Below are 22,427 nucleotides of genomic sequence, written 5' to 3' on the forward strand. Positions count from 1 at the left end.
ATTTTTGATGAAATCAAACGTTTTGATTGTATCATCGAAACGAGTGTTCCAACTCCGAGATGCTTGCTTTAGTCCATAGATGGACCTTTGCAGCTTGCAGACCTTGTGATCTCCATCACTGGAAGTAAAACCCAAAGGCTGTTCCATATAGATATCTTCATCAAGATATCCATTCAGGAAAGCAGTTTTCACATCCATCTGCCAGATTTCATAATCATGAAATGCTGCAATGGCAAGCAATGTTCGGATGGATTTTAGCATGGCTACAGGTGAAAAGGTCTCCTGATAGTCAATGCCTTTGCGCTGACTATACCCTTTCGCCACAAGCCTTGCCTTATAGGTCTCTACCTCTCCATCCGAACCTATCTTCCTTTTGTAGATCCATTTGCATCCAATAGGTATAATACCTTCTGGTGGATCTACTAAGGTCCAGACTTGGTTGGAATGCATGGAGTCTATCTCTGACTTCATAGCTTCCAGCCATTTCTCGGAATCGATATCAGATATCGCCTCGTTGCAGGTTTTGGGATCCTGTATGTGATCCCTATCTCCCACTAGGAACATTTCCTCAGTATCCTCTTCAAGTATACCTAAGTATCTATCGGGAGGATGGGAGACTCTACTAGATCTACGAGGTGGTTGAGGGACATCGTGTACTGGCTCCTTATGAATAGGTTCTTTAGGATCCATGACTCGTTACTTTTCAGAGACTTTCTCTTCAAGCTCAATTTTCCTCCCACTGCCTCTATCAAGGATAAACTGATTTTCCAAGAAGATGGCATGACGGCTCACAAACACATTGTGATCCTCTGAGACGTAAAAATTGTATCCTAATGACTCTTTAGGATATCCTATAAAACGAGCACTTATGGTCCTAGCCTCTAACTTGTCCGCCTGTAGTCGCTTGACGTGGGCCGGACATCTCCAAATCTTGAGATGACCCAGACTTGGTTTCTTACCATGCCATATCTCATACGGTGTGGTAGGAACGGATTTAGAGGGAACTCTATTCAATAAATAAATCGCTGTGAGTAAGGCATCTCCCCAAAGGAACATAGGTAAATCAGTGAAGCTCATCATGGACCTGACCATATCCAATAGGGTCCGATTTCTCCTCTCTGACACCCCGTTGAGTTGAGGTATACCCGGAGGTGTCCATTGTGAGACTATGCCATTTTCTTTGAGATAGTCCCGGAATTCCCCACTAAGGTATTCTCCTCCCCGATCTGATCGAAGAGCCTTAAGAGGTTTTCCAGTTTGTTTTTCTACTTCATTTTTGAACTCTTTGAACTTTTCAAAGGATTCAGACTTGTGTCTCATAAGATACACATACCCATACCGTGAATAATCATCGGTAAAGGTAATGAAGTAAGAATAACGTCCCCTGGCTAGCACATCGAATGGGCCACATACATCTGTATGTACTAGGGTAAGTATTTCAGTGGTCCTCTCCCCATGTCCTACAAAGGGTAGTCTGGCCATCTTTTCTTGAAGACAGGACTCGCAAACTGGATATGACTCGGAAGTCAATGAGCCTAAGAGCCCATCTTTATCCATTTTGTTCATTCTATCTTCTCCAATATGGCCAAGTCTGAGGTGCCACAAATATCTTTGGTTTATCTCATCTCTGGATCTTTTGGATCCTTTGGCACTCACATCTTGCTCGGTAACATTCACAGATACATCCATATGTAAATGGTAGAGACTGTCAATCATAAAACCACGTGCGACTATTTTATTTCTCAAATAAATAGAACAGCAGTCTTTGTCAAATGTAAAAACATGACCTTCCTGTGCTAGACATGAAACAGAAATCAAATTTCTGCTAGCAACAGGTACATAATAGCAGTCTCTAAGTATTAAACTAAATCCAGACGGTAGTCGCAGATGGTAGGTGCCCACAGCCACAGCAGCAACTTTTGCCCCGTTGCCAACCCGAAGGGTTACCGCACCTTCTGCCAGCCTTCTACTTTCCTTTAGACCCTGCATGGTAGTGCACAAATGAGCACTAGAACCAGAATCTATAACCCAACTAGAAGTAGAAGAAACCGTTAGATTAGTTTCAATAATGAGCAAGTCTATACCTTCTGAAGGTGTGTCACCTTTCTTGTTCTTTAGGCTCTCGAGGTATGAAGGACAGTTTCTCTTCCAGTGGCCTTCGACATTGCAGTGGAAATATTTTCCTTTGTCGTTAGCCCTTTTCTTTTGAACTTCCTTCTTTGGCTTCTTGTCTTTCTTCTGCTTCTTTGCAGGCTTCTTTTTCTTCCAAGTAGACTTTCTCTTGGAACCAGAAGTCAACTCAGCAGCGAGGACATTGCCCCTTGAACCTTTCAAGGCTCCCTCAGCAGTTACCAACATGTTGATTAGTTCAGTCTTAGTGCATTCAATCTTATTCATGTGGTAGTTTACTATAAACTGACCAAATGAATCAGGAAGTGACTGTAGGATCAAATCCACTTGCAATTCCTTGTGCATGTCCATACCGAGCTTCTCAAGCTCCTCTAGGTCCTTGATCATGGTCAGACCGTGATCATGAACAGACTGCCCTTCGCGCATCTTCGCTTTGAAAAGCCTCTTGGACACTTCAAAACGAGCTGTGCGACTCTGCTCACCATACAACTCTTGTAGGTGTGCCAGTATGTCCCTAGCAGTCTTTATATTTTCATGCTGGCATTGGAGTTCATTAGACATAGATGCCATCATATAGCATTTTACTCTAATGTCATCATCCAACCACTTTTTATGCATCTCACGCTGAACATCAGTGGGACATGCTGGTAATGTGGGGATATCTGAATCGAGTATATAGCCTATCTTCTCACAGTCCAAAACTATTTTGAGATTTCTAAGCCAGTCCTTGTAATTGGTTCCGGTCAGTCGGTTGGTCTCAAGAATACGGGTCAAAGGGTTTGAAGCCGACATTGTATCTGCAGAGAGTAAAGATTCTAGTTAGACTTTTGTACTTGATCCTAATCTGTCCTAAGGTCTTTTAGAACAAATGTGACTCCCACTATTTTCTCGAATTCCTCACACTCCCCTGGTAGGAAAACGGAAATCCCACACGACTAGGGTTTCTAGTGGGTACTGCGGTCCCACCAATTTACATGCCACCTCACCTAACAGTTATTGGTGACACATAGATGGATGAGTGTACAACTCTTGTACAATGCTTCTCAAGCATGTTGCAGTGCAACTTGGTCTCTAAGCCATGAAGACCTCACCTAACAGTTATTGGTCCCATTTCTTAGTTAAGTCAGACCCACTGTATAACCGTAGGAATAAAGTCGTCATTGGGTCCTCACCTAACAGTTATTGGTGCCCAACCCCACCTTTACCCTACAACATCTCATGTCTATAGAGAGGTCCAGCCCCCCAATGCAACTTGACCACTGTATCCAGCCGAGACAAGTCAACATCAGAAAGGCCTTAGCAGCTCTACTACAGTGGAAGACCTATTGACTTAATATTGGTTAATCAGGTCTTAGTGTTTGCAACTTGAGCCTTTCATAAGAGGTAATCGAACAATTGGCCAGGTAAGCAGGTGGGAGGCTCCCCTTACTCAGAGAGTAAGGTCCTAATTAAGTAACCACCTTTCATGCTTTCCTAGACACCAATTAGATCAATTAATCTAATATGACTTGCTCATGTCGGTTCACTCTCGACTTGATTGAGGAGGTTTTGATTTAGGTCTCAATTGGGTTTGCTACATCACATGTAGACCTTATCTACCCGACTCTCATTCACATCACATGCAAACGGCGCATTGCAGGCAGTTATAATCGCGGCAATAATTAAAGCTAAACTTTAACTAGGTGATGATCATGGATTCTAATTAGGTCGTATTACAAGCACATGCACATCAATCGATCAAGTGGTCTTCAACTCTTGAATTGGATCCAAGCTTCCTTGATTCGATCCTTGATCAACTCTTGATCTCATCGCCATCAACCGCTTAGACCCCTGTTCATCTCATGCATCGTCTTCGACTTGATCGTTGATGTACATCACATCACAGAAATACAACCAGATGTAAAATAAAAATAAAAATAATTTACATCTCCTTTTAGGAGGCACGCAGGCCTCTCAAAACATCAAATAAGATGCATGCAAGCATCTGAAAAATTACATGACATCGCAGATCACATCGCAGGTCATTACATTTGATACCAAAAGGGGTTGAATCCTATGATCATCACTGTATGCTACAATTATAATTTTCAGATCTGAAACTTAACTGATTATATCATGACATAGGTCGCTGATCATGCTAATCATGATTCTAAACTTTGTAATCCCATTAACAATGCAATTAGAATCATCTTTTTATCACATAAAAATCAGCATGTAAAAATCAGCACCCCTGAAAAAATCTGCATGCAGAATTTTTCAGCATGCATGATCATTTAATTTTCAGATCTAATATGCCTTTAGATATTTAATTCTTACCTTAATCTACGAAGCCTAGGCTCTGATACCACTGTTGGGAACCCGCCCATGCCGCTGATATTTCAAAAATTTTTCAGATGGCAGTGGAATCGGCATGCACGGGTTCGACGTTCATCGCATGAACGCTTGTTTCGAGACCTTTCGTAATTAGGTAAGAATTAAAGCTTTTAAAACAATAGGAAGATCAAATCTTCACCTTGCGCGGGTAGACGATCACCGCGAATCTGAATTCGTGGTTATGGGAGAGGGTTCGCTTGAAGCCGTTCAAACGTCCGGCCTCTACGGGTATCCACACGAAGTAGAGAACCGATCAAAGCTTTCTTGTCTTCCCGGGGTGCTAGCTCCCTTGCAAAGACTCCTTTGATGGCTGATCTCTTCTCTTTCTTTCAACTCTTGAAAGTGCTTGAGAGGAGGAAGAAGAAGGTTGAAGAAGAGGAAGAAGAAGAATCCCCACGCAGCCTTCTTTCTTTTCCCTGCGTTGGAAGGAAGAAGGGAGGAAGAGGATGCCGCCAACCTTTGGCCTTGGTCTTCCTTGCTTGCGGCTGATCACAAGAAGAGAGGAGAGGGAGGCTCACGGCAAGGAGAAGGAGGAGTTCTTCTATGCTTAGGGCGCCGGCCTCACACCTCCTTTTATAGCCATCTAGGGTTCCTACTAAGTAGGAGCCCTAGACATCTTTCCAAAGAGGGGGCGCCGGCCCCCTCTCTTGTGCCGCACCAATGGATCAAGGGGGAGGGGCTTGCTCCCCTCCCTCTTGGTAAACCCTAGTCCACATTAGGGTTTGCATTGCCCTAATGTGGTCAAGCCCTAATCCTATTAGGTTTAGCCCAAGGGTGAACCAATGGATCCAATCTAGGTAAGTCCTAATCCAATTAGAACTTGAATCAATTTTGACTCAATTGAACTCTTCAATCCTAATCCAATTAGGAGTCTTATTGATTCATTAGATTAATAATTAATTGTGACTTAAGAAACCCTAATCCATATTAGGATGTATTTAGTCCTAATCCAATTAGGATTAGATTTGAATCCGAAGTCCTAATCCAATTAGGATTCCTAGGAATCCTACTCCAAGTAGGAATCCGATTTAGATTCAAAATTCCTAATCTCATTAGGATTGAGGAATCCTATTCCAAGTAGGAATCCCAGTCCTAATCCAATTAGAACTCTAGGTATCCTACCCGAAGTAGGATTCTTGTTTCAAGTCCAATTAATTAATTCCTTTTTCCTTCTTCAACCTTTTATCAATCAAATTGATTTCTTGTGATTCCTAATCACGATTTCAACCATCGGATCGGTCAATACTTCTAGTGTGTGTGACCCCATAGGTTCTATTCTGACTGGTAGTGAGATATATTGTGATCTCTATCACTATATCATTGAAAACTCCTTTCAATGGGTTGGAACGATTCCAACTCAACTCATTGGGGTTTATCGATCATCAAGATAATCCCTATGAGTCCCACCATCCACCAGTGACACCTAGCAGCATGTAGTGGCTACCCAGCAGAATGGAATGATGAACCTCTAGGTGCAGATAACATGTGATATAGTCCTACTATCGTGGATCCCTACAGGACGGAGGTCATGGACAACTCGTCAAACCCCATCGTCTGTCATATGTCAAGATTTATTCGACTCGAGTTCGATAGTGAAAAACTCTTTCTCTACTGTGCATACTGCCCCGGCCGAGGTCTTACGAACTCAGTCTTATAAATCACATAGGATCTCTCCTTATCTATCAAGGTCGATAGATTCCATATAGGTGCATACCCTACTCCTACAGTGAACTTACTGCAGCCAATCTACACTGCATGGACCCATATGGCTAGAGACCATGTATGTGTGCAGTCAAACTACAATAACCTCACTGTGAGTAGCCGAAGCACCGCAGGTCAAAGGACCAGTCACACTACTGCAACATCAAGCAAGTCACTGACGAGTGGATAGACATCCAAGTGACTTCTTGTATTGGTCACGCTCAGTACCCTTGTTCTCTAACAAGCACCTGCACTATCACTTCAGTGTCCCTACACTGTGGACTCAAGTCTCGTCCATCCAGAAGGAGAGTGATCTGTGCACTGATCGGATCGATCACCGTCCTCGTGATGATCCTTTGATCAGGAGCATTTAGAAATTAATCACCAATGATACATGGCTCAAATTCTCAACTCTTGAGAATATGTATCATCATCTTATTAATTTCTTGGACGATTCATAGACACATAAACAATATGAATGAAAAAGATGCCTTTTATTTATTCAATAATAAATAGTCAAGTACAAAATTATGTCCCTAGAATCAACAATGTGTCAGCCAAATTGGCTTCTAGGGCATACATCTAACAAAGACCAGCCGGGTGGTGCGCCCGTCCTCCTTCGATCCTGACTCCTCGAGCGGAGTCACTGTGGTTTCCTCCACCCGAGGCGAGGTAGGGCAGCCCAGCATGCCTTTCTTCTCAAGCTCCGGCACCGGGCCGGGGTGGGTGGGGGGGGGGGCGACAATCACTCTCCATGTGCCCAATTCGAGCACATGCGAAGCAGAAGGCCGGAAGGTCTTCGTAAACGAAGGCCTGCCAAAACCTAACCGACTCCCCTTGAATAAACACACCCGACTTGAGAGGGTTGAGGGCATCGATCTCTAACTTCATCCTCACGTACCCTACTCGCCGAAGCTGGTCAGAGACGTCGTCCAGCTCCAGTGGTCGGCCCGCCGCCGCTGCAATGTTAAGCAGGGAGTTCTTTTCCCAGAACTCCAAAGGAAGACAGGGTAAACAAAGCCAAACCACAACTCTACTCACCGAGCTGATGCCCAGGACGAAATCGAGCCTCCATTCCTCTATAGCTAGCAACTGGCCAGCCACCAACCCCAGCCCGCCGGCCAGCTATTCTTGAATTTGAAGATCATAAGGTCCTCTGCTATCGGAAAGGATTCAACATCGTACCCTAACTTGTTCCGTAACCAAAGGTCGCGTGCCACCCAATCCGTCCGCCGAAACATGTCAGCCAACATCGCCCAAGCCATTCTCGCCCTCCCCACTCAGTCGACCAGCAGCTCCAACATCCGAAGTTGCATTGGAGCACCGCCACTCGCTGGCCCTCCCAGGCCGCTTGGTGTTCGGGAAAAGTTCCACTCGGTTGCACAAAAAATGATGCAGCCGGGTTCACGATCGCATTGGGCGTCCTCCTTTTTGCTCTGGGACCCTACATCCCCTTCAAGAACGCCAAGGGGGAGCATGGGATCGTAGCAGCTCCTCTTTCCACCCTGATTTCTCTAGTCTGTTAATGTATGATGCAATGGGCGGGAGCTATGTCCATTCCTTGTCAATCCTTCTAGGGTCCTTGACCCTGTTGTATGTTTTTTTAAAAAAAGAAAGGATTGCCCACATCGCGGCTTTTAGAAATGGTGATCGAAGAAGTAGCCCTCCTGCAGAAATTATTGGCCAGCCCTCCTAGTGCACACAATTCAACCACCCAGTCCCTTTGTAATCTAGAAAATAAACCATGGACAAAAATCACACAGCAGGAGTTCTAATATCCTTCGGGCAAAACTACCACATACTAAGAGAACATTCAAACATTTTGGTCTTCTTAAATCAAAACCAGTTTACTGAAATTCATAATAATTGCATTCCATCAGAAAGTCTTAAAAGCTATCAAACACAAAAATCTCACTGGCACCAGAAAGAATGAAATTTTGGATTCGAAACTAATTGACGTTGATAACAAGACCTGAATGAACAAAATGAAAACCATGTATTCCCTACATCTTGTCTCACAAATTACCAGCCCAGGCAAAGAACTGCTTAGAATACTCGGTATGGCTTCCCCATGGTGCTCTTCAGGTACAAGCACCTCACCTGTAATCATGCAGTGTGGAGTGTGAGAAATGTCAGAAAACTGTACGATACAGCAAACTAGCTACTAAACAAATAACAACCCTCCGAACAGATAGACTCACAAAACTGCTTCGAACACTAGATCAATTGAATAAAAGTACACAAGCCCAAGTTATAAAATAATAATAATAATAAAGGTATGCTTATAAATGGAACCAAAATAAAGAAAATCACTAAGAAAGTACCGATGGCTGTCACCAGGGGCGGCCCGATACATTTGGGGGCCTAAGGCAAATTCAATGAATGAGGCCTCTTTTTTTTTTAATAATAAAAAATTTTAATATGTATAAAATACTTAAAAAAATAATATGGAAATAGATAGCTATCAAGTACACTATTTCAACAAAGATACATGAATCTAACAAAGATAGACATGAAGCCTTTCCAATTTAATATAATTTTTGAATGAAAGCACAGAAATGTAATTGAGGGCCATGAAACTGATTAAATAACTGAGATAATGCTTGGCAATACTGTTTACCATGTCAAGCAAGAGCAGAATAAGAAAAGGTCATCTCGTGGCACTTCATGGTCAAGGTAAAGAAAAGAACTTGTCTAGAAAGGAACCTCTCTATAAGAGAAAGTAGGGGCATTATGGGAAATTCACTCCATCTAATTCATAAAAGTCCCATCCCACCATCTCCCCTTTTTTTTTTTGGTCAAAAACCATCTCCCCTTCAAGTGAGTACCCAAGCAACAACTGCAACATCACAGCACAGCAGCCATTCAACCCCCTCCCTCCTTTTCTCTCTCTACCACCCAAGAGGGGAGAAGAAACCGAGAGGAGAAAATTAAAAGAATCTCCACCAAGGTTCGCCGTACCGGTACCGAACCCCGTACCGGTGCCGCATCCTGATGGCCCAGCTGGATCAGGAGTAATGTGAGGGAAGGAAAACCAAGACCAAAACCAAAAAAGAGAAGGGATGAAAGATAAAAGTGGCTTCAGGCGTGTATCAAGCCAACCAAATCCCTCCTCTCTCTCTCTCTCCCTCCCTCTCCACCCAAAACAAAACTACTGTCCCCAACTTCCCAAATTGCCCCTCTGCAGGCCAAGAAACTCTCCACCTCCCTTCCATCAAGGGGAAGAATCGTAGCCAGCTCCTGTTCCCGTTTTTATATGGGGCCTTTGCTTCCTTTTGGTCACGCCTCCCGGAGGCCTTCCATTGGCCCGAGGCCTTAGGCGACCGAGGCCGGCCCTGGCTGTCACATCCAGGTAGCACGCCCTGGGTTATAGATTTGAAGGTGAGCATCCTAGGTACATGTTATCTGGATCTTGCAGCCATAAACGCTGGCAGGGTGGTGAATCTTCCATAGAGCCATGCTAGACTTGAATGTACAAGAGAAAGGCTATTAAATCAAAAGACATCCATGTCAAGAAAATCAGTACTTTTCGATAGTTTTATTGGTTAACTAATTCACATCCTAGAGAAAGCTTAAGCTAAACAACTCTCATATTCTATCAACTCTATATCCAGGAGCAATGAACATCATAGAAATTGTAGATCTACATATTTCTTTAATTCGTTGTAGATAAGTCCAAGAGTTTACCGAAAGAAGGAACATCAGAATATGTACATAAGTTAACAAGTGGTAAATTCTTCTGTACTGGGAAGAGTGGTGATGTGTTAAATCTATTTCAAACACAAGTTGAAAGGAACACAAGCAAAATGTAAATCAATCCAGGAACATGGAAAACAATAAAAGATATGATAGGGAAAACCTACATTTTGCCAGTTCTTTTTCAACAATGATACAAGAAAGTTAACACTGAGTTGCACATTCTGAAAAATCTGCTTTTCCTCCATTGAACAGTTACCCACAGCAACACCCATGCATAGAACTTTCTTGAGCTGAAATTTCACCATTGCTTTTGTCTCATTAACTTTTGCCTCCAGGGATTCCTGATGAGTCACCAACGTGGGAAACTTCCCTGCATGAGAAAATGTCAAGAACGCATGTGAGAAACAAATGCATTGTAAGTTAACAATGCACGGCATGTTAACATGTAAGAAATTGCAAAATAAAAGGGTCAATTACTTTATTCATGCTTCAGGTGGCTAGAGAAACTCAGTGCTTATGTTTTGAAAGAAAAAGTATTTTACAAAAGAATAGTGTGAAAAGCACAAACTTTACAGTGATATGGTAAATTACATGATATCATAGTGTTTGTTACAAAATTAGAATAACCAAGTTCACTGTAGTAAAGATCACAATTTACCACCAGGGAATTGACTACTATGTTAAATAGTACATGAAGTCTGATGCTTTTCATGCCTCTTTTCCTTTTGATCCTGGGATTAGGACTAAGCAAGCATTTGTCAATCGAATTTTATATATTGATTGTACATCAATTAGCAGAAAAATGTTATGTAACTCTTCACTAGGCATCACTAGCCAGACTGATGATATATGGGTCCACCCAGCAAAATTGATTTCTCATCAATATATCTTATAGAAAGAGATACTGATACAGTGTCATACTATATCAATGGTAATGATGCCCAAACAAAATAACATTTTTCATCCTTTGCTCCCATAGTTTGGTATAATCAAAAGTTATTTTTTACATAAGTTAGTGCCATAGATAAATCTTCTAGAGGATGTAGCAAATTTGTGCGTCAAGAGCTTTTTTAAAAAAATGGAAAAACAGCAAATTTACTTTATTATACAATTTATGCAATTTCTACGCATCAGCATTCAAGGTCAACCTATGCCAAATTGCTTCCAGGAAAACTCTAACATAGAAAAGAACAGAAGTGCTTGCCTGCCTTGTTGAGACCAGGACCAAGAAGACGAGGAATCTGCTTAATGATCGCCTCTGATGCTAGAAAAGCATGGTACTTCTTAGCAAGCCTTTTGACCAGCTTCTTGTTTTTATTCATTTTTTTTAGTGCTTCAACATCCATATAGTCAAGCCCTATTTTCTCTGCCTGCAGAAGACATAATCAAGCATTAGTACAATATTTTGCTGCTGCAAATTGAAGTTAATGAAAACATGAGCAACTAGATGTTTTCATTTTTATTGGTACATTGCGATCTACAGATATAATGCAGATGTAGTTTACAAGTCACGCAGAATGCAAATTTACTTAGCGAAACAAGGTTTGCCACTGAGCATTAGTCGATAACTGAAGCAAAAATACATGAATCAAAATTCACATGGACCAGGGCTACCTTAAAATGATTTCCTTTAAATAACTTAACTTAACTAGATAATATTTCTGTAAACTTATGCAAAGAAGCATCAGCATATTTTACCTCCTCAACATGCTGAGCATCACCAAGCATGCAGACCTTCATTTTTGGACGAGGGATATGAGGTAACTTCACAGATCCACTGAAACGCTTATCTTTTTGGGGGTCATAGTTTTTCAGACCAATTTGTAGCTCAATGGTTTCAGTAAAATTGCGCTTCTTCTCCCGAGAATCATTTGCAATCTGAGAGATTGCTTCCCTCAAAACATCGCTCTGTAACTTGCTGTAGAAATGATGAAGAGAATAGATAGTCAGTTTTGTATTCCATTATTGCATTTTTCTTCCCAGAAAATTCTGAAAGCTAGAATAAGGTCATTTCATAATCATTATGAATTACTGAGGTTTTAATAAACCAATCATACAAGTGTAATTCACCAATCACATTACTAAGAAACAAGAGACATTTTGATCAAACAATGTTGAGGCACAATGCTGCATGCTCTAGAAAGAGCGTGCAGATTGTGGCTGCTAAAAAGAGAAATGGGTATACAGGAATTACACCAAACACTGACAAAAAGTGATGCATCATTCATCCAAATAGAATTTGGACGTGCAACAAAGGCATAGGAAGGACCAGCAAGAAGAGAAGCAAGGAATGAAGACCATGGCTTAAGAAAAAGAAATAGATTACTAGACCTACAAAGGACAGAAGTTGTGTAGAATGTTTGCGAAAACTTCCAGACAGAACATATGTGTCCTTTTGGTGCAGATTGATACCAGAAATGGGGTCATGCATTGTAGCCTAAAGAGTTGAGATTGTTGATTATCATAGTTCATTGACCATGTTGCAAGTACAAAATATAATCTACTGAAAATATTGAATCATTAATAGACCATACATGCAACAATATATGCTGGTAACATAACTAATGAAGTTGAGATCCATAAAAAGTTTCAGAACCAACAAAGCTTTTGCATTACATCATGACAAAAACACCAAGAATATAAAAGGAACCATAGGCCCTGCGATTCTCCTACCAAGTAATAATAAAAAAGAATCCAACTTTTCTACCAAAAAATAATCCTTCTCTGCCTATAAAAAATATTAAAATTTGCTAAAACCAGCCAATAAACCAGAATAAATAAAATAAATCAATAAAGTGATCCTGTTGCGAAAATTGAACAAATAATCAACCAAATACTACCGTCCACGTTGAAAAAGAGGGTTGAATTATACTGCCAGTGATTATGATACACATCAATGGTCAAATAGAACAAAGTACTGACTCACCACATACTAAAATATGGGCATTTATCCAAAAGGAAATAATATTTCGAGAAAAGAAAGCACATCTATTAAAAGACAAACAAAGAATAAGAGCAGACTAAAAAATTAAAACGAAAATGGATAGACATCACAGCATACATCAAGGTTAAAGATGTATCGTAGCAAAAAGTGAGTGTAATAAGAATAAATATCAATAACCAATACCTCATGGTTCCGTCGGATTTCTCTTGCTTTCACTTCTACGCTCAGTCCTTCATTCAAACAAAGAGATCAGATCTTGAGAAACTAGAGAAAATCCTTCATCACATATAAATCAACCGAAGAACTTACTTGAAAAAAAAAAATTAATCAAGAGAATCACAGACAAGATGAGATCCGGGAAAATAGGTAAAAAAATTGAAGCAAAAAGGAAAAGAAGCTAAGGTTTCCAGAGTCGAGGATGAGAAGAAACGAAAGGGATTTCTCGCGATGGGAAGGGGAGGCGGAAGCCGAAGGAGACCTACCGGGAGGTCGGCGAGAAGAGGAAGACGCCGGGAGGACTGAAGACGTAGAGTGCGAACCTCGCCGATATATACTAGGGTTTGGGTGGATCTCTAAATTGATCCTGATGCAGCGTTGCTTCGTTAGGGTGAGGCTCAATTACACCCGCTGGATTTGGATTACTCGGCCGCGATATTGGCTGGGTCCAGAGGCGGACGGCCCTGGTTTTAGAGGTGCCGCGGGTCCATTTTAACTCACATTTGTCACATTTTTTCCCGTTAACTACAATTCACATAGCTAATGGCCGGGTCACATAACCCAAATAATCCTATAAAATAATTCTTTATAACACTTTAGATTAAGTTGACACAAACACAAATGTTAATGACAGTTGTTTATATATAAAGGTGACCATTGTAGATAAGTTGACACCCATGTCTTCCCATTCCTCATCTTTTCTTTCCGATGCTTGGAACTACCAGGCTCCCTCCAATATCCCCCTCCCATTGTCTGGACTCGCACGACCTGACGTTCCTAGGTAGGGCCATTCCCTACTATCTCGCTCGCAAACTCGAATTTAAAGATATGTTTGGTTGGAAGAAATTGAACTCTGAAATGAAAATGCGAATAAGTGACTCTCGTTTATCGATTGGAAAAAGTTCTATTCCCTTTTCAATTTCAAGGGGAATAGAAAATACCTCAATTCTTCAAAATCCAATTCCTACTCATCTCTAATATTCAAATTCCATTCCGGTTCCGGTTACGAACCAAATATATTGAAGAATATAACCATTCCAATTTGCATTCCAATCTATTCTGATAATGGTTCTAATTTTGATTTTGGTTGTGAACCAAGCGCATCCTAAATTCTGTTTCATGCCTCCATGATTTACTATTATTTTTATGCTTTTGTTGTGGTTAAGATAAGTTGTTGATCTACATTAAGTTGTTGATCTACATTGTTTGGGATTTGCCAAGAAGAATGAAAGAAGGCTGAAGAACTGCCCTACTCCATCCACATTCTGGGTAGTGGCAAGAGAAAATTAACTACTTGTTGGTTTATGCCATGTAGCCCACTATGTATGACAATCACCTTTCATTTCATCCAAGGTCGATAGCTCTTGCCTCCCTCAGTCTATGCCACATTCAGTCGGTCTATATCCTTGGTATTTCGACATGTTCCTCCCTTGGTGTAAGAGCTTTTAGATCATAGTCTAGATACAGTGTAAACAACTTGAAAAGATACATCTTTCAAACATTTGAGGGTGTTTGAGTGCAAAGCATTTATTCTTGTGCCAAAAAGTCCACAAACCAAGCTTCCTGATAAGTCAAGGCTATGCATTTTCTTGTTAATAGACGTAGAGATTTGGGTTATAAGCCTTTGGAATTCAAAAGCGAAGAAGTTAGTTGAAAGCCAAGATATTGTTTTCTTTGAAAACTAAACCATTGAAGAATTTGAAAGGTGGAGAAACCACAAGAAAGTGGAGGTGAACTTGTTGATTTTTGACCTACTTCCTCTCCGATTATTCATGGTAAAGTGGAAGATGTCCAACAAGGTTAAGATGAGGTGGTTGATGATAATCCATCTCTTGAATTTGGTGATGAGCCCAAAATAGCTACTCCCCATGAATAACTACTACCAATTCTACATCTAATAAGGTATATAGAGGTCTATCAACCATCAAAGAAGTACTCTACAAGTGAGTATATAATGTTGGATTATTTTAAAATAATAAAATGAAATATTTCAATTTTCAATGTTTTCCTCTAATTTTGTACATTTCAAAATTACCTCCACTACAATTTTGTCTTGTTTCTTAAAATAATCCCACATTGGAAAGCTATGAGAAGTTTTTTGTGCTTATAAGTAGTTATGTTGCTGGAACTTAAAGTTGGACTTGTGGGAGTGAACTTGTCTAGTACTTGACTAGCTACTCAAGCCCAAATAGGCATCCAGACCATCTAGTCGGGCTCAGATCAATACGAGCAGTCACGTTGGTTTGGGAAGTGAGTAAAATCGCTTCTTCTAACGATTGAAAAAATGAACAATCATCTAGCTTCTCTGATACCTGTTCGAACATAACTGCCATGATACAACCTTTCAATGTGCCCTTTCATCTTTTTAAATAGGCTGTTACATCATAAATATCAGGTTAACGATTCGAAGACCAGTTTTGCAGTCTGTTCTTCGAGAACACAGGACAGTGTTTTATCCTTAAAACAAAATTGCTGGATTTTCCAATTGCAATTAGTGGGAGGCAATATTTGTTTGAAAGACAGATTAACCTTCGACTCACTATCCTACGATTAAGCCATTATCCTACCCTTGATCTTTTTATTTTTTTCCAACAATTTTTCAAACAAATATTCGTCCAAATGGCTCTTCCGAATTCTGCATTTACTTTTCTGAATGTGGTTCCGCAAGATATCTCCAAACTGGATCATTTTGATGACAACAATTATAAGCGATGGAAGGAGAAGATCGAGTTCTCTCTGACCACCACGAAAGTATACTATGTCTTGGAGACACTCTGTCCCACCGTTTCTGAAAACAACCCCACAGCAAAACAGATTGCTGCCAAGAAGAAATAGGATGAAGATAACTTCTTCTGCCGGGGTAACATCCTCAACTCGCTTACAGACTCTCTGTTCGACATGTATGCTTCGATAAAATCAGCAAAGGAGATCTGGGAGGCATTGGAAAAGAAGTACAAAACTGAGGATTCCGGCAACCGAAGTTATCTTGTAAGTAATTATTTTGATTTTAAGATGGTTGACAATAAGCCTATTCTAAATCAAGAGCATGATTTACAACTTATTGTTCAGCAAATGAAATATGAGGGCATTCCAGTTGATGAGAAATTGCAAGTTGGTGCGATCATAGCCAAGTTGCCACCAAGCTGGAAGGACTATCGTAAATCTCTTAAGAGAAAGGGTGATGATTTCTCCCTTGAAACCCTTCAAAGACAGCTTCAAATTGAAGAGGAGTCTAGGCTTCGTGACAAAATTGAGGACAGTGCAGAAATTATAGCTCATATTGTTGAAACAGACAACCTAAAAGGGAAGAAGTCCCAATTTGGAAATTCTTCCAAAGAGAAGAATAAGAAGAGCAACTTCAAGAAAGGAAGATGTCATTACTGCAAGAAGAAGGGACACTTCAAATCAGAGTGTAGACTTCTGAAGAAGAAACAAGAAGCCAACAATGTTGAGGACAATCTTGTTGCTGTTGTGTCCGAGGCAAATATGGTGGTGAATGATGCTGATTGGTGGGTCGACACCGGTGCAACTTATCATATATGTGCAGACAAGAGGCACTTCAAGAAGTATGAGAAAGTGGGTGATGAGATTGAACTTTACATGGGAAATTCCTCCACTACAAAAGTAGTTGGGAAAGGAACTGTTGAATTGAAGTCACCTCTGGGAAGATAGTTACCTTGCTTGATGTGAATCATGCCCCTGGGATTTGAAAGAATCTAGTTTTTGGTAGTCTTTTGTCTAAATATGGTTTTAAGTTAGTATTTGAATCTGATAAGTTTGTACTTACTAAGAAAGACATGTTTGTCGGCAAGGATTATGCTGAAGGATGTATGTTCAAACTCAATCTAATTAAGGACAATGTTTCTGCTTACATGATTGAGTCCTTATCTTTGTGGCATGCTAGATTAGATCATGTTAACTATGATTCTGTTCAACGTATGGTTAAGTTAAATTGCTGCCCTCAAATTTGCATAATGATAAAAGCAAATGTGAAACATGTGTTAAAACCAAGTTGACCAGAAAATCCTTTCCAAGGATTGATAGAAATTCTTCAAACTTACTTGAATTAGTACATTCAGATGTATGTGATTTGAAGAATAAATTAACAAGAGGTGGTAAAAGATACTTTATCACGTTTATTGATGACCTATCTAAGTATGCACATGTGTATTTTCTTAGAACAAAGGATGAAGCATTGGATAAATTTAAACTATATAAAGCAGAAGTTGAAAACCTTCTTGAGTGCAAAATTAAGACACTAAGGAGCAATAGAGGTGGAGAGTACTTTAACAATAAATTTGATTCATTTTGTGAGGATCACGATATTGTCCATCAATGTACAGCCCCATATACACGACAACAAAATAGTGTGGCTGAACGAAAGAATAGAACCCTTATGGACATGGTCAATGCAATGCTTGACCATTCTGGATTACCTGATAATCTTTGGGGTGAGGCAGTTTTACAGCTACATACATTCTAAATAGAATACTTTCAAAAAGGAATTTAAAATCTCCTTATGAATTATGGTTTCAACAAAAACCAAATTTGGGTTATTTTAAATTGTGGGGGTGCCTAGCTTATGTAAAGGCTGCCCGATCTCAAGAGATCTAAATTAGGACCACGAACTACAAAATGTGCATTTGTAGGCTATGCCTCAAATAGCAAAGCATATCGTTTTCTAGAATTAGATTCTAATGTTGTAATTGAGTCTAGAGATGCTGAATTCTTTGAGAACATATTTTTCAAAGAATCTAAATCTTTAGAACTTGTTTCTCAAGAAACTGAGAATATTCAAAAGAATGATGCTTCCAGAAATAAAGAGGACTTGAAAATTAATAAGTCCAAAAGAGTACGGAAAGTGAACAATTTTGGTTCTGATTTTATGACTTATTTAGTTGAAGGTGATTCTAATTTGGTTCTAAAGGAATATTGTCACGACCCCCGCCCCGTTCCCGGCGGGCCACCGCGACGGTCCTAGGGTGCGGGTAGGCATAAGGCCACCAGCCACCGCGTAGAACCCTACTACCTATCAATCATCAATAGATCTTGAAAAATTTGGCATGATACATGCACAAAATGATCACTTTTCCTATAGTGACCTGTCAGGATTATCTCAATACATACAACACACTATCTGTCAGAGCAGGAATCATATAATCTGTCACATAATAAACCTGGACAATATATAGCAATACATTATCACAGGCACACAACTGATCTGCACACATATATATATACCTGCTTTCCAATCCACCCATGGTCAAACCCATATCCACAACAGGATCTATGACTGTAACTATGCACTATATACAATAGAAGGTTTATAATACACCAAAAGGTATAAACCTCTATCTACATTATACTATACTATACTATGGAGCGGCACAACTAGCAGGCAATCTCTAACCCTGCTCTTCTCTATACAATACCTGCCCTGCAATCAAAAACACCAAACTGGGGAGTGAGTATATAAATACTCAGTGAGTGGAGTAGAGAGTACTATGCACATGAGACAAGATATAATCATGGCTCGAGGTGAAATCTCAAGATCAATAACAAGATGAACATGAACTCAACATAAAGAATACGGAGTAAATCATCAATATCACCACAATCACAATGAACTCATCTGAAGCATATATGGAATAATCGAGTAAACATATATACTACTCATGAATATGCTCAACAGATCATAATGCTGGAACATACAAATCAGGTGTCAATATGCTGAATCATCAACAAGACAGCTATTGGGAGGTGGGTTTTACGCCCCAGGCGAACCAGCAACAACTCCCTACTGTCACATGCATATGCAGGATAAGACACCATACCAATAATATAAATGCTAGATAGCTATCGGAAGGTGGGTTTTACGCCCCAGGCGAACCAGCAACAACTCCCCACTATCACATGCATATGCAGAATAAAACACCATACTGATAATATAAATGCAAGCCAGTATCCAGAACAGAAATCCATCTCACATCTATATACTAAACGGCACCTCGCGGGAATTCTACATCCGCGGAAAGCCATACTGCACCTCGCGGGGTCTTACTATGCCCGGCGGCAAGCAGAATATAAGTCGTAGGACTGGCCAATCCTACGCCTAGGGCCGTGTCCCCCCTAGGAAGGGACTGGGCTCCGCCCACCCAGAAGGCTACTATGTGCACAAAGGCCGATGTTCAACCCCATCGACTATAGGTGTCCTGCAGATACTGCCAAGCCATACATGAATGCCATAATGCACCCTCCCAATACTCTACTAAAAGGAGCATAATTAAGACTATCACTCACTCGACTCCGACCTAATCATAAACTAACATCAGGGTTGGGAGTGAGGGGTCAAGGGTGTGCAATGCAACTCAATATACCACTGAAATGGGCTCTACAAATCTTTGAAATAGAGGAAATGAAATCAATTTACAAAAGAAGTCATTTCACAATTCAGATCCAATTTAATTACTCATAAAAGAGTATAATCAAGGCTACCACTCACAAATCTTTAAAATAGAGGAAATGAAATCAATTTACAAAAGAAATCATTTCACAATTCAGATTCAATTTAACTACTCATAAAAGAGTATAATCAAGGCTACCACTCACAAGTCTTTGAAATAGAGGAAATGAAATCAATTTACAAAAAAAATCATTTCACAATTCAGATCCAATTTAACTACTCATAAAAGAGTATAATCAAGGCTACCACTCACAAGTCTTTGAAATAGAGAAAATGAAATCAATTTACAAAAAAAATCATTTCACAATTCAGATCCAATTTAACTACTCATAAAAGAGTATAATCAAGGCTACCACTCATAAGTCTTTGAAATAGAGGAAATGAAATCAATTTACAAAAAAAATCATTTCACAATTCAGATTCAATTTAACTACTCATAAAAGAGTATAATCAAGGCTACCACTCACAAGTCTTTGAAATAGAGGAAATGAAATCAATTTACAAAAGAAATCATTTCACAATTCAAATCCAATTTGACTACTTTTCCGCCCCTCGTAATTCCTCTCAATGTTCCCTCAAATGCGTGCACAAGATAATCAAGTATGGAGAAACAAGATTATAGAGGAATCTTGTCACGACCCCCGCCCCGTTCCCGGCGGGCCGCCGCGACGGTCCTAGGGTGCGGGTAGGCATAAGGCCACCAGCCACCGTGTAGAACCCTACTATCTATCAATTATCAATAGATCTTGAAAAATTTGGCATGATACATGCACAAAATGATCACTTTTCCTATAGTGACCTGTCAGGATTATCTCAATACATACAACACACTACCTGTCAGAGCAGTAATCACATAATCTGTCACATAATAAACCTAGACAATATATAGCAATACATTATCACAGGCACACAACTGATCTGCACACATATATATATACCTGCTTCCCAATCCACCCATGGTCAAACCCATATCCACAACAGGATCTATGACTGTAACTATGCACTATATACAATAGAAGGTTTATAATACACCAAAAGGTATAAACCTCTATCTACATTATACTATACTATACTATGGAGCGGCACAGCTAGCAGGCAATCTCTAACCCTGCTCTTCTCTATACAATACCTGCCCTGCAATCAAAAACACCAAACTGGGGAGTGAGTATATAAATACTCAGTGAGTGGAGTAGAGAGTACTATGCACATGAGACAAGATATAATCATGGCTCGAGGTGAAATCTCAAGAGCAATAACAAGATGAACATGATCTCAACATAGAGAATATGGAGTAAATCATCAATATCACCACAATCAATATCAACTCATCTGAAGCATATATGGAATAATCAAGTAAACATATATGCTACTCATGAATATGCTCAACAGATCATAATGCTGGAACATACAAGTCAGGTGTCAATATACTGAAATCACCACTAGACAGCTGTCGGGAGGTGGGTTTTACGCCCCAGGCGAACCAGCAACAACTCCTTACTGTCACATGCATATGCAGGATAAGACACCATATCGATAATGTAAATGCTAGACAGCTGTCGGAAGGTGGGTTTTACGCCCCAGGCGAACCAGCAACAACTTTCTACTATCACATGCATATGCAGGATAAGACACCACACTAATCATGTAAATGCCGGCCAGTATCCAGAACAGAAATCCATCTCACATCTACATACTAAACGGCACCTCGCGGGAATTCTACATCCGCGGAAAGCCATACTGCACCTCGCGGGGTCTTACTATGCCCGGCGGCAAGCAGAATATAAGTCGTAGGACCGGCCGATCCTACGCCAGGGCCGTGTCCCCCCTAGGAAGGGACTGGGCTCCGCCCACCCAGAAGGCTACTATGTGCACAAAGGCCGATGTTCAACCCCCATCGACTATAGGTGTCCTGCAGATACTGCCAAGCCATGCATAAATGCCATAATGCACCCTCCCAATACTCTACTAAAAAGGAGTATGATCAAGACTACCACTCACTCGACTCCGACCCAATCATAAACTAACATCAGGGTTGGGAGTGAGGGGTCAAAGGTGTGCAATGCAACTCAATATACCATGAGAAGAGCTCTACAAGTCTTTGAAATAGAGGAAATGAAATCAATTTACAAAAGAAGTCATTTCATAATTCGGATCCAATTTAACTGCTCATAAAGGAGTATAATCAAGGCTACCACTCACAAGTCTTTGAAATAGAAGAAATGAAATCAATTTACAAAAGAAGTCATTTCACAATTCAGATCCAATTTGATTACTCATCTACCCCTCGTACTTTCTCTCAATATTTCATCAAATGCATGTACAGAATAATCAAGCATGGAGAATAAAACATAGAGGGATCTACCACAATAATTAATCAATAAGCTCAAGTGGAATCAAGTCACACTTGGCAACATTCATAAAAATGAATAAGGAATGTGCTCATGGTGCAAAGTACAAACTCCCACTCACCTGCCAATCCGGCACGGCCTCGATACTGTTGGGAACCCGCCCATGCCGCTGATATTTCAAAAATTAAATCAGATGGCAGCGGAATCGGCATGTGCGGGATCGACGTTCATCGTATGAACGTTGTTTCGAGACCTTTCGTAATTAGATAAGAATTAAAACTTTTAAAACTATTAGGAAGATCAAATCTTCACCTTGCGCGGGTAGATGATCACCGCAAATCTGAATTCGTGGTTTTGGAAGAGGGTTCGCTTGAAGCCGTTCAAACGTCCGGCCTCTACGGGTATCCACACGAAGCAGGATCCGATCCAAGCTTTCTATCTCACCGGGGTGCTAGCTCCCTTGCAGAGATAGCTTTGATGGCTGATGTCCTCCTTCTCAATCAACTCTTGATTGTGCTTAGAAGGAGGAAGAAGAAGGATGAAGAAGAGGAAG

The 22,427-nt window shown here is 40.4% G+C and overlaps 1 protein-coding gene across 4 annotated transcripts; it reads right to left on the reverse strand.

The window, feature by feature from the left end:
• Positions 1–8,050: 8,050 nt before the first annotated feature.
• Positions 8,051–13,503, reverse strand: LOC103719481 (large ribosomal subunit protein uL1). 4 transcript variants are annotated; one of them, XR_015971127.1, is made up of 6 exons: positions 13,330–13,503; positions 13,031–13,077; positions 11,602–11,821; positions 11,108–11,273; positions 9,539–10,273; positions 8,051–8,534 (listed from the first exon to the last, which is right to left on the reverse strand). XR_015971127.1 is itself a non-coding variant. In XM_008808745.5 (6 exons), exons 2-6 carry the CDS (start codon positions 13,033–13,035, stop codon positions 8,251–8,253), a joined length of 651 nt encoding a protein of 216 aa, XP_008806967.1. In that variant the 5' UTR covers positions 13,036–13,077; positions 13,330–13,467; the 3' UTR covers positions 8,051–8,250. The 4 variants fall into 4 exon arrangements, 2 of the variants coding, with proteins under 2 accessions (XP_008806967.1, XP_088562902.1); XM_008808745.5 differs by having other exon boundaries at positions 8,051–8,304; positions 10,068–10,273; positions 13,330–13,467; XM_088706776.1 differs by having other exon boundaries at positions 8,051–8,304; positions 10,068–10,273; positions 13,031–13,151; positions 13,330–13,456.
• Between the last annotated feature and the right edge of the window lie 8,924 nt (positions 13,504–22,427).

This window comes from Phoenix dactylifera, chromosome 11 (assembly GCF_051530095.1).
Source record: "Phoenix dactylifera cultivar Ajwa chromosome 11, Ajwa_hap1_PhDact_Kaust_v1.1, whole genome shotgun sequence".
NCBI lineage: Eukaryota > Viridiplantae > Streptophyta > Magnoliopsida > Arecales > Arecaceae > Phoenix > Phoenix dactylifera.

Bases quoted from the DNA above. Each gene is read 5' to 3' on its own strand.
- LOC103719481 (XM_008808745.5), bottom strand. The intron at 11,274-11,601 runs GTAAAATATGCT...TGTCTTCTGCAG, and splicing joins ATGCTCAGCATGTTGAGGAG to GCAGAGAAAATAGGGCTTGA. The intron at 10,274-11,107 runs GCAAGCACTTCT...TTTCTCATGCAG, and splicing joins TCCTGGTCTCAACAAGGCAG to GGAAGTTTCCCACGTTGGTG.